Source organism: Kogia breviceps, chromosome 14 (genome assembly GCF_026419965.1).
Source record: "Kogia breviceps isolate mKogBre1 chromosome 14, mKogBre1 haplotype 1, whole genome shotgun sequence".
NCBI classification, from domain to species: domain Eukaryota; kingdom Metazoa; phylum Chordata; class Mammalia; order Artiodactyla; family Physeteridae; genus Kogia; species Kogia breviceps.
Window position 1 is genome coordinate 54,607,083 of NC_081323.1, and position 11,218 is coordinate 54,618,300.

Below are 11,218 nucleotides of genomic sequence, written 5' to 3' on the forward strand. Positions count from 1 at the left end.
ACAACTACTGAGCCTGATATCTAGAGCTCGCGTGCCACAACTACTGAAGCCGGCACGGCTAGAGCCCGCACTCCACAACAAGAGAAGCCACTGCAGTGAGAAGCCCGCGCACCGCAATGACGAGTAGCCCCCGCCCACCGCAACCAGAGAAAGCCCACACACAGCAACGAAGACCCAACGCAGACAAAAATACAAATAAATAAAGTTAAAAAAAAATAAAATAAAGAATGAAAGGGTTAGTGAAGCTACCCATGAGCCATTCCCAACTCTGGTTTTCCCCTGTGACTGGGTCAACCATCAGGGGAGGTTCTGCCACCCGAGGGGGTCGGGTGCGGGCAGCGAGCACCACTCTACTGGTCCGAGCTGGGGCGGTGTCCTGGCAGCGGCCTACTCGAGCTCGGATCGCGGTTGGGTACCTGCGGCGGCAGCACCGGCTCAGGGCCGATCAGTTGGCGCCGCCAGTTCGCTAGAGCCTTGAAGGAGCTGCCGGAACCCAGCCCCAGCCACGCCCAGCGGGCCCTCCCAGGCCCCGCGCCTCCTCCTCTCAGTCCTCTACCGTGACTACAGCACTCCCAGCAGTCTCGCCCCGTCTCTTCTCTTCCTGAGCTTGGCCCCGCCTCTGCAGTTCCAGGCCACACCCTCGGGCTCCGCCCCCTCCTCCTGCCAATCAAACCCACCCTGGCACCGCCCCATCGCCCTCCTCCCGTCTTCTCGCTAGCCTTGGCGCGGCCCGTTGTTATGACGACACGGTCGTAAATCCGCCATCTTCCTGCGGCGCGTTGCGACATGGAGGGCGCGATGGCAGTGCGGGTAACGGCCGCGCATACGGCAGAAGCCCAGGCCGAAGCCGGGCAGGAAGCGGGCGAGGGCGGGGTCGCGGCGGCGGCGGCCTTGGCCCCCGGTGGCTTCCTCGGCCTCCCGGCGCCCTTTAGCGAGGAAGGTAACAGGGCCGGACGGGGCCGGGAGCGGCCAGGGTGGGGACGGCTCAGCTTGGCTGGTGGAGGCCCCGACGGCCTCAGCTGCTGGCGCGACAGACCCTCACAGGCCCGGTTCCTTGCAGACCTCACAGGTCCCCACGGGACCCCTCAGAGCCTTCCACGAGCCCCCCGGTTTCCTCAAACCCTCAGGCCTAACCCTGGCGGGGCGCCCATCACCCCCGTGGGCCCCAGTGCCCACCCGTGGATACTCACCTGTGTCCAAGCCACCGGGGCTGTCAGTGTAGACCTCGGCAATCGCCTCCACTGCCTGTCCCGCCCTCAGGCCAGCGGCCCTGCCCCCCTCCGCCTCCCAGTCTCGACAGGGCCCTGCCCTCCTCCGCGCCCCCTCCCACTTCACCTGAAGGGCCACTGGGGCCTTGGCCGGGGTGTGACAGGAGGCTCCGGGAGGGCGGGGCCTCGGGTCTTTCCAGCACCTGGGGGGAGGCAGCAGAGCCCAGTGCTGGAAAGCTGCAGCCAGCTCTGTCCCAGACCTGCCACTTTCTAGCTGTTTGATCCTGGGCAGGTAACCACATACCTCTCTGAGCCTCCATTTTCCCTTACAGAATAGGGATGCTATTGTTCAGGATAATGTATCGAGCACTTACCATGCATCAGCCTTTTTCATTCTCAAGCCAGCCCTAGGTGCCATTATTATTATTATTATTATTATTATTACTATTATTATTCCCATTTTGTGGATGAGGAAAATTGAGGTTCAAAGATGTGAAAGTGACCAGGTCACCCAGCTAGTAATTACCAAGGACTTGTTGGATACCAGGATTGTGTGACTCCTCAACCCACTCTTAACTTCTGGGTTCTGCTGCCTCATAGGATGGTGATGAGAATCAAAATAGAGGATGTATTTGAATCTCTGAGAACAGTTCTGGGGACACACAGGGGCACTGATAGCTTTTGGAGACAGAATTATGGTCTCTACCCTCTGAGCTTGTCCCAGGAAGCTTTAGACTGGGCCGGGCAGGAGGGGGTTGGTGGTGATATCGGGGTGGTGGTCTTTGTCCCCACAGGATTTGTAATACTCAGTACATCATTTCTTGCTCCTTATTCCAGCCTGGGTAGGTAGCTTGGCATGGGGGGCCGTGCTACCTGCAGAGGGGTCTCTTTGGAGGTTGCTGTGCCCTGCTGGGCTTGCCCAGGGCCTTATCTCACTCAGTGTTACAGGGGCTGGGTGTGTCCCCTTCTGTGGTGGGGATTCCTTCAATGGCAACACGCTGATGCTGAGTCAGACTTGGGCAGTGGGGTGGGAGGGTTAGGAGGTTACAGTCACCTCAGTGCTTGGCTTGTGACTGTGAACCATCTGGAGGGGACCGCCCTCTGTCAGGTGGCCTTCTGTGAGTCTCGGCTGTGGTTTGGCCCTTTGCTCATTAATCCAATAGATATAAACTGGGCTCCTTCTGTCCTCCAGGCCTGGGTTTGACCTTGATGTGGGACTGCACTGAGGTGGTGGGAACTGGCAGACTTTTATGAAAGCAGAAGGAGCATCTCCCCATCCCTTGGGGTAAACAGCAGGGTGTCTGGGGTAGACCCTCAAGTTCAGGTTCTGGCCCCAACACTCATCAGCTGGGTGACCTTGAATCTCAGGTTGTTTTTCTAGAGAGGGAATAGTCACTTCTATTTCCTTAGGGTGCTGGCCGGATTTGCTGATGGCCCCAGTAAGATGCCCAGCACACAGTAGGGGACTCAGTGAGCCTGAAGTCTCTTCTGCAGGACCTGGGGCAGGCACTGGCTGGTCAGCCCAGATGGTGAGGGGCTCAGGTGTGGTGGCCCATGGCCCTGGGGTGTGGAACCCCTCTGGGAAGTCCCACCCTGCGCGCCTTCGCCAGAGTAGGGAGGTGCTGCCTGTTTGGAACCAGTGAAGCACGAAGTCAGAGTGAGAAAAGAGTGGTCATGGGTGAGGGTGCCCCACCTCTCCCATGTTTGCTGAGGACTGGCCTCTCAGCTAGAGCCTGTACACACACACTGAGTCGGCCCATTTTACAGATAAAGAAACAGACCCAGACCTGGTTACTAGGTGCCCAAGGGCACATGCAAACCCCAACAGTCTTAAACCCTGGTCTTCCACTGTCCCCAAACCAGCTTGGCTGAATCCCTCTGCCTCCAAGCTGCTGCCTGGGCCTCTCTCCCCTCATCTGTGAAGTAGGGGCTTTGGATCCCTACAGCCTAAGTGTATGGTCAGGGTTATCCCCTGCTGGATGCTGCTCTTCCTAGGGTGGGCACTGCTGCAGACCTCCGGAGAAGCGGCCTGGCACCCTGGGCTCCCAAGAGTGTTCTCAGCCCCTTTGGGAGGGCTGGGGAAGGCGCCTCTGGTTCTGATGCCACCCTTGGGTGCGTCTGCCTGGGGCTGGAATCCCTCCCAAGCCCCACTGACTGCAGGCTCATTGCAGATGAGGATGATGTGCACCGATGTGGCCGCTGCCAGGCGGAGTTCACCGCCTTGGAGGACTTTGTTCAGCACAAGCTCCAGAAGGTCTGCCAGCGGGTGCCCCAGGAGGCCCTGCCTGCCACCACTGCTGCTGCGCTGCTGGGTCAGGAGGTAGCATCCCCCTACTGCCATTGCACACGTGCATGCCCTCCACCCCGCCCCTCGGCGGACAGCAGGATGAGGAGGTGGAGGCATGTCGAGACAGACCTGTGCCACTGGGGTGGGCAGAGGGCAGGCATCCGGCTGTGGGTGGGGGACTCCTGGCAGTGCTCTGGGCTTTCCCGGATGGCCTGGGATACGGGCCCTCTCAGCAGCCTCTGGCTGAAGCCTGCACAGTTGGGGCCTGGGGTCCCTCCTTTCTTGAAGCCTGAGGGCCTGTCCTGGCTTAGGGATATCATGGTGGCTTTTGACCTTTTGTCTCCTGTCCTGTACATATGGTTCCAGGGGATCCCACAAAGTGTGGCTCCGTGGATCCCACAACTCTGTCATAAAAATGGTCAACTTTGTTGCACTTGACGTGTACTCGGGCTGTACACGCACAGTCCTACTGAAGCCCACGGCACCTCTGTGGGTTGGGTGCTCTTTTGTCATCCTCGTCCTATGGAAGTGGGAAAGGAGACTCCAAGAGAAGTCAGGTGCCTCTGGTCACCCCGGGAGTGGTCCAGAGGAGTGGGCCCAGAATTGTCTCACTCTGACTCTGTGCTCTTTTCCTGCCCCTCCCAGAGGTGTCCTCTTCTCCAGAAGGCCCCCGGCCCCACATCCCTGGGGGTCCTTTCCCCCGATCACCTGGCTGGGCTGTAGGTGGAGGTGCTCACCTTCATCTCTGCAGAGCCAGCTGAGCCTCAAGCTGGAGCTTCTAGTCACTTCATCCTGGAGTCTCAGGGCTCCGCATGGGGCCCTTGGTGGCTGGAGGCATTAGAGTGATGGGGCCGACGCCTGGGCTTGGGGTGGAGGGTTCAGGCTGGGAGTCAGGCTCAGAGCAGTGGTCCGTTGGGGGAGATGAGAGGCCCCACCCCAGCCATCCTACATGGACATAAACCCGAGCTCTGAAGCCCTGGAGACGAGTCTCCTCTGTCCCCTGTCACCCAATGGCAGGTGGAGCCAGCAGCAGCAGGGTCAGAGGAGCCCATCACTGTGGCCCACATCGTGGTGGAGGCAGCTGCTCTCACGGCAGACATCAGCCATGCTCCTGACATTGTCGGTAAGCTGGTTTGGCCCCACCATGGCTGTTCACTCATGGCTTTCTCAGTGCTGAGGCATTTCTGACCTGTTAGTCATCCGTGGTTAAGGCTGGAAGCTGGGCACCTGTGCTGCCTGTGCCCCTCTGCTGTCCCGAGAGCAAGGCCTGGCTGAGGAGGGGCTGAGACCTTGTGTGCACCTTCCCCAGGGCAGGGCCTGCAGCAAGAGCAAGTGCTGGCCACCAGGCCCTGCCCTGCCCTGCCCAGAAAGCAGAAGCCCAGAACCTGGGCAGCCCTGGGGGACACCTGGGCCTCGGGGAGTCTTCACTTTGTGCATAAATCATGAGCTGGCTGCTCTCTCCTGCTGCTGCCCCAGACTGTCTCTGCCCTGGTCCTTCCGGAATCTTCCCTACTTGTTTGCCACCCCCCCCTCCCCAACCCTAACCCTGGTTCCTACTTCCCACCCCACAGTTGGCTCTGGAGGGTCAGGCTGGGGTGTGCATGGGGTGCACCTACTGCTCCAGGTCTGCCCTGACCTGCTGCTCGACCTTGGCCTTCACCTCCCCAGTGCTCACTTCCTCCGGCGTGGGGGTGGCGATTCCTATCCTGATCCTCACATGGCCTTTAATAGCATACAACGCCAAGTCAGGCTCCTTGATGGCTTTTTTTAAAGTGCAGTAGGGCAGGGAGTGTTGGGGTGTTGAGAGGTCTGGATTGGGTCACGTGCTCCTTAGTAGGAGGCAGGTGAGCGTGCAGCTGGGACATTCAAAGGGCAGCCCGAGGGAGCCGGGGGCTGGGTGTGAGCGTAGCAGTGGAGGGAGGCTGGGCTGAGCCTGATGCCACGGGAGGTTGGGAAGTGAATGGGCAGGGGCCTTGGCAGGGACGTGAGTAGGTGACTGGACAGGAAGCAGGTTTCGGCAACAGGTGGAACTTGGCCTTGGGACCAGCTGGAGCAGGAAGAGATGGGGAGGCCACCTGGGGGAGGGGAACCTCAGAGCAGGCTGTTCTGCCAAGGTCCCATCCCAGGGAAGCTATAGGACCTGTCCCTGTCTCCACTGTCTTTCCCCCGACATTCCTGTGGATGAGGACGGTTGCCTGTTGCTCTTCTGGGATAAGAGGGCTGACATGTGGGAGGTGGGGCCATGCCCAGCCCTGGTGTGGTGTTTGGCTTCTTGGGTGGTGGTGTCATATGGGAAAACAGGTTCCCTGGGTTCAGGCAGCATCTCCAGGCTCTGGCCCCCTGGCTAGCCAGGCCCTGCCTGTCATCCAGCCTCCAGCTGGCCCAAACCCGTGGCTGGGCAGCTCCTTGTGCTCCAGGGGCTCCTCTCTGGGCACCCCTGGTCTCTCTTGCACCCTTGAGAGTTTCCCCTTTGCAGGGATCCTGGGTACCCCAAATGTCCCCTTGACGTCAGCTGCTCAGCGATCTGGAGCCCAGGCCAGAGTCCTAAACCACCAGCTGCTGGGGCTGGGGGTTCTCAGTCCTTGCTGGGCTGGGGGGTGCAGTTCCTAGGGACTGCACAGGGGGCTGGATACCCACTGCAGGCTCTCCTGCCTCTTCCCTGGAAACAAATTTGCATTTTGTCTCTGGACTCAGGGCAGCCAAGTTCCCCCCTTTTCTGACCCCTCTGTCTGCTGTGCCACACTCAAACTCAAGTCCTAGCCTGGCAGAAATCCCTGTTCTTTTGGAAATTCACTCCTGGGGGGAGGAAAGATAAAGCTTCAAGCATGTCAGCTAGGGCAGGAGTGAGAGATGCCCTTAATTGTTTGAGTCATGTCACTTCCGTTCTGTTTTGGGAGAATGGCTTGTCAAAACAAGATACCAGCCTGATTGAGATGGTTTCTAAGAAGCGGCTTCACAACCGATTCCCACGTGTCATTTTCATGAGCACAAATTGTGAAGTGTTTACAGCTTAGCTTTGCACAGTGTCAGATTTCTTCAACCCCCATGAGAGCTGCAAAAGCACAGCCTTCCTTCCGCAGACCGGCCTAGGCGTGTCGAGCGCTCCCTCTCCCAGGCTGGGTCTCTTGCCTGCCTGCCTTGAAACCGATGCTGGTGGGTGATCCCCAGAGGCATTTCCTCCTCACGTGAGCCGGAGCTGGAGCAGCGAGGGGGCCAATGGTGGCGAGTTGGCCTGTCCACTGCCTCTGTGCCAGCACTCTGCTGCCCTTGGACATGGCGGGACCCCTGTGCACATCTAGTCGTGTATGCCTCTTGGCTGAGGGGAGGGGGCATCCGTGCTCATGGTGGGTTTCCCTGCTGAACACATTCTGGAGGCCTGGAACTCCTCTGGGTAGCTCCGTGGAGTCAGAGCACAGTACCTCCCACCCTTTCAGGCTGAGCAGGCGCCATGTGCTGGGGCTGGGGGTTGGTCAAGACAACTCCACTGTGCCACAGCAGTGTCCTCGGGCTGGGATCCGAAGAAGTGGCAGGGCCCGTGGCATCCCAAGGCTCAGGCCCATCTGCCTCTCCTCAGGTGGTGGACACATCAAAGAGGTCATCGTGGCCTCGGAGGCGGAGCCAGGGGACAGCGGGATGGCAGAGGCCCAGGGCAGCCCCAACTGTCAGGGGCCTGGGCTCTCAGGGGAGGGTGAGCAGGCCCAGGTCAAGCTGCTGGTGAACAAGGACGGCCGCTACGTGTGCATGCTGTGCCACAAGACCTTCAAGACGGTGAGGCCCTGGGGCCGCGGGCGCACTGGCTGTGGGAGCCAGGCCTTCCCGCTCCTGCCCAGAGAGGTGCCTGAGCCTCGCCGCCCCTCCCCCACAGGGCAGCATCCTTAAGGCCCACATGGTCACCCACAGTAGCCGAAAGGACCACGAGTGCAAACTGTGTGGGGCCTCCTTTCGAACCAAAGGCTCACTCATCCGGCACCACCGGCGGCACACAGGTGAGCCGGCCTCGGGCCTGGGGCCGGGAGCTGCACAGCACGCTGCCACTGGCCCTGGGGGTGCCCCGGCTCCAGGGCTTCATGGCCCCTTCCTCCTGGTGGTACTGAGGCTGTGGCTCCAGGCCTGCCTTCCCCTCAGCACCAAGCCAACGTCCCACCCAAGGCTGACACCATTATCTCTGCAGATGAGCGCCCCTATAAGTGTGCCAAGTGTGGGAAGAGCTTCCGTGAGTCGGGTGCGCTGACCCGGCACCTCAAGTCTCTCACCCCGTGCACTGAAAAAATCCGCTTCAGCATGAGCAAAGATGTGGTTGTTGGCAAAGAGGACACTCCCACAGGTCAGTGTTGTCGGGGGCTCCCTGCCCTGGCCCTGGCTGCTCCTCTGAGTGCCACCCTGGTTGGGTGTTTCTTCATGGACTTTCTTGGTTCTGCCTTAAAGGGCCTGGTGCCTCCACCGTGGGGACTGTTACATCATCAGCAATGACAGGTGGGCCCATGGAAACTTCTCCTGTGATTCACCTGGTGACAGATGCCAAGGGCACTGTCATCCACGAAGTCCACGTCCAGATGCAAGAGCTTCCCCTGGGCGTGAAAGCCCTCACCCCAGAGGTGGGGACAGGTCAGGGCAGGCCTTTGCTCAGCACCAGGCTCTGTTCTGGGCACTGGCTCCACTGGGAACAGGACTGACATGGGCCTGCCTTCCTGGTGCTCAGTCTGATTGCTGGGTGGGGAGATGGGAGACCCAGGTCATGGCAGGGAGGGGCAACGGAGAGTGAGCTGGGGATGAGGTGGGGCAGGGGAAGGGAGGTGGAGTGGGCTGTGGGGCTCCCAGGGCCATTCCTGAGTGAAGACGCCAGGTATGCACGGGGGCCCCTGGGGCTGCCCTGTGCAGTGACGGCGGGTGGGTGCTGCGTGCCGGGCTGCCTGGCCAGCCTCCCTTTGCCTCCCCTGCAGCCCCTCAGCTCCGAGGAGCTTCCCTGTTCCAGCGAGGGCAGCCGTGAGAACCTGCTGCACCAGGCCATGCAGAACTCCGGCATTGTCCTTGAGCGGGTCTCTGGGGAGGAGGGAGCCCTGGAGCCAGCCCCTCCCACTGTGTCCAGTCCCCAGCCCCTGGGAGATGGTCCCCCAGAACTGCCGCTGCTGGAGGTGGAACAGGTGGAGACAGTAGGTGCCTGCGCTGCCGGTGTGCCCCTTCTGGGGGGCTGGACCTTGGGTACAAAGTCACCATGCTATCCTGGCCGCCACCAGCCTCCTTGCTGTGCTCCCTGCGGTGGAAAGTTGCATCACTGTCTGCAGTGACTTTGTCCCCTGATCTGTTTATCGCCTTCTTGGGCCCATTATGGAGCCTCCCAAGGTGGGGGTGGCTCGGTCTGGCCTCCACAGTGCTGCTCAGGCCCAGCATGCAATGGGTACTGGAGGTGTGCTGTGGTCCCCCAGCAGGTGTCCAGTGAGGCCTCAGCTGTGCCCAGGACCCACCCGTGCCCTCAGTGCAGTGAGACCTTCCCAACGGCGGCCACCCTGGAGGCCCACAAAAGAGGCCACGCAGGTGGGTGGCAGGATGGTGGGGGTGCTGGGCAGTGGATGGCCGTGGGTAGCCAGGAGGGGCTCTCAGGTGTAATGTGGATAGTCAGGGTTGCCTGTGGGCAGGTGGCTAGGGTGGGGCCCTCGGGTGGTGGTCCCGGCCTGACACGGAGTGTGGCCCCAGGGCCGAGGCCATTCACATGCCCGCAGTGTGGCAAGGCCTTCCCCAAGGCCTACCTGCTCAAGAAGCACCAGGAGGTGCACGTGCATGAGCGCCGCTTCCGCTGTGGGGACTGTGGGAAGCTCTACAAGACCATCGCCCATGTCCGCGGCCACCGGCGTGTCCACTCAGATGAGAGGCCCTACCCCTGTCCCGAGTGTGGCAAGTGCTACAAGACCAAGGTGGGCCCCTGATCCCCCACCTGCAGGCTCCCCGCTCCCTGAGCCAGATCTGTGCCTTGTTCTGTGTCCCCAGACCTCCCTCCTCACCCCTCACCTGACAGCCTGCTCAGTCCCAACCAGGGCCCTCAGAAGGGGCTGGGAGAGCCAAGGCCAGGCCGGCCCTGATGGTGGGTCTCCACAGAATGCCCAGCAGGTGCACTTCCGGACACACCTGGAGGAGAAGCCGCACGTGTGCCCGTTCTGCAGCCGAGGCTTCCGGGAGAAGGGCTCGCTGGTACGGCACGTGCGGCACCACACAGGCGAGAAGCCCTTCAAGTGCTACAAGTGCGGCCGCGGCTTTGCTGAGCATGGCACGCTCAACCGGCACCTGCGCACCAAAGGTAGGGCCGGGAGGCGGCAGGGAGGGGGTGGGGGGCCGCAGCCAGCCAGCACTGACCGAGCTCCCCACCGCAGGGGGCTGCCTGCTGGAGGTGGAAGAGTTGCTGGTGTCTGAGGAGAGCCCCACAGCGGCCGCTGCCGTCCTCGCCGACGACCCGCACACCGTGTTGGTCGAGTTCTCATCCGTGGTAGCCGACACCCAGGAGTACATCATCGAGGTGGGTGTGGGGTCACTGGGGTTCGGATGGGGCCTGGGGCGGGCAAGGCTGACCTCTGACCCTCTGTCCAGGCCACTGCGGATGATGCAGAGACCAGTGAAGCCACGGAGATCATTGAGGGCACCCAGACGGAGGTGAGGGGCTGGGGAATGGGCAGGGTGGGGTGGCCTGGCACCCTCACCAGACTCATGGGCTGAGCCTTGAGCCACCCACAGGTGGACAGTCACATCATGAAGGTAGTGCAGCAGATCGTGCACCAGGCCAGCGCTGGGCACCAGATCATCGTGCAGAATGTGACCATGGACCAGGAGGCGGGGCTGGGCACAGAGGCAGCTTCTGCCGACACCATCACTATCGCCACCCCCGAGAGCCTGACGGAGCAGGTGGCCATGACGCTGGCCTCGGCCATCAGCGAGGGCACTGTGCTCACGGCCCGCTCGGGTACAAATGGCGCCGAGCAGGCTACTGTGACCATGGTTTCATCGGAGGACATTGAGATCCTGGAGCATGCGGGAGAGCTGGTCATCGCCTCGCCGGAGGGCCAGCTTGAGGTGCAGACGGTCATCGTCTAACACGGGCGCCTTCAGGGTCCCAGGGGGCTGGGCTGGGGCAGGGGGCGAGGACCCCAAGCGCCCTGCCCCTGCCTGCCTGGCCGAGTACAGAGAAGATGGGCATAGAACTCAGGCGTTCAGAGGAGATGCGGAAGTGTAAATACACAGAGTTTTTGGTTGCTTTACAATAAAACATGAAAACCCGCCGCTTGTGATGTTGCGGCAGTGGTAGCCTCAGGGGCTGGTGCCACTGCCCTGGCAGATTCCTCCTGCCCAGGGATCCCAACAGGGCTGGTGGCACCTTGGCAGTGTGTGGGTTTCATTGGTATGTGGACAGGTAGCCTCCTCCTGCTGCCTTGCCTAGCTGGAACTGTGACCCCAGCTTCCTGAGGCCCGTCGAAGTGGGTGGGAGGGGATGCTGCTTCCTAGCCTCCAACCCTGGGGCCTCCCTGGGGCCTCCCTGGGGCCGGGGAATGAGGCTGGGAGACCCAGGAGTCTTGGCTTTTTACCTTGAGGTGACCTGTGGAGAAGCAGCAGGACATGCTGGGCCACAAATGGGGCCGGTCTTTCCTGATTGTGTTGCCTTAGTTTCCCTGAGGAGATGCAGCTTGAGGGAGATTCTGGGTGACCTAGTTTCTCGGGGGCAGGGACAGGAGCAAGACCTGGA

At 61.2% G+C, this 11,218-nt stretch overlaps 1 protein-coding gene across 10 annotated transcripts; it reads left to right on the forward strand.

Annotated features, from left to right (window-relative positions):
- The first annotated feature begins 732 nt into the window (after positions 1–732).
- On the forward strand, positions 733–10,755 carry E4F1 (E4F transcription factor 1). 10 transcript variants are annotated; one of them, XM_067012590.1, is made up of 15 exons: positions 774–940; positions 2,619–2,737; positions 3,380–3,528; positions 4,513–4,618; positions 7,070–7,263; positions 7,361–7,481; positions 7,667–7,819; positions 7,921–8,090; positions 8,436–8,645; positions 8,919–9,027; positions 9,187–9,404; positions 9,586–9,784; positions 9,858–10,000; positions 10,072–10,134; positions 10,216–10,755. In XM_067012590.1, exons 5-15 carry the CDS (start codon positions 7,129–7,131, stop codon positions 10,570–10,572), a joined length of 1,878 nt encoding a protein of 625 aa, XP_066868691.1. In that variant the 5' UTR covers positions 774–940; positions 2,619–2,737; positions 3,380–3,528; positions 4,513–4,618; positions 7,070–7,128; the 3' UTR covers positions 10,573–10,755. The 10 variants fall into 10 exon arrangements, 8 of the variants coding, with proteins under 8 accessions (XP_058893106.1, XP_058893107.1, XP_066868687.1 ...); XM_059037123.2 differs by lacking the exon at positions 2,619–2,737 and having other exon boundaries at positions 733–940; XM_059037124.2 differs by lacking the exon at positions 2,619–2,737 and having other exon boundaries at positions 737–940; positions 8,922–9,027.
- The last annotated feature ends 463 nt before the right edge of the window (positions 10,756–11,218 follow it).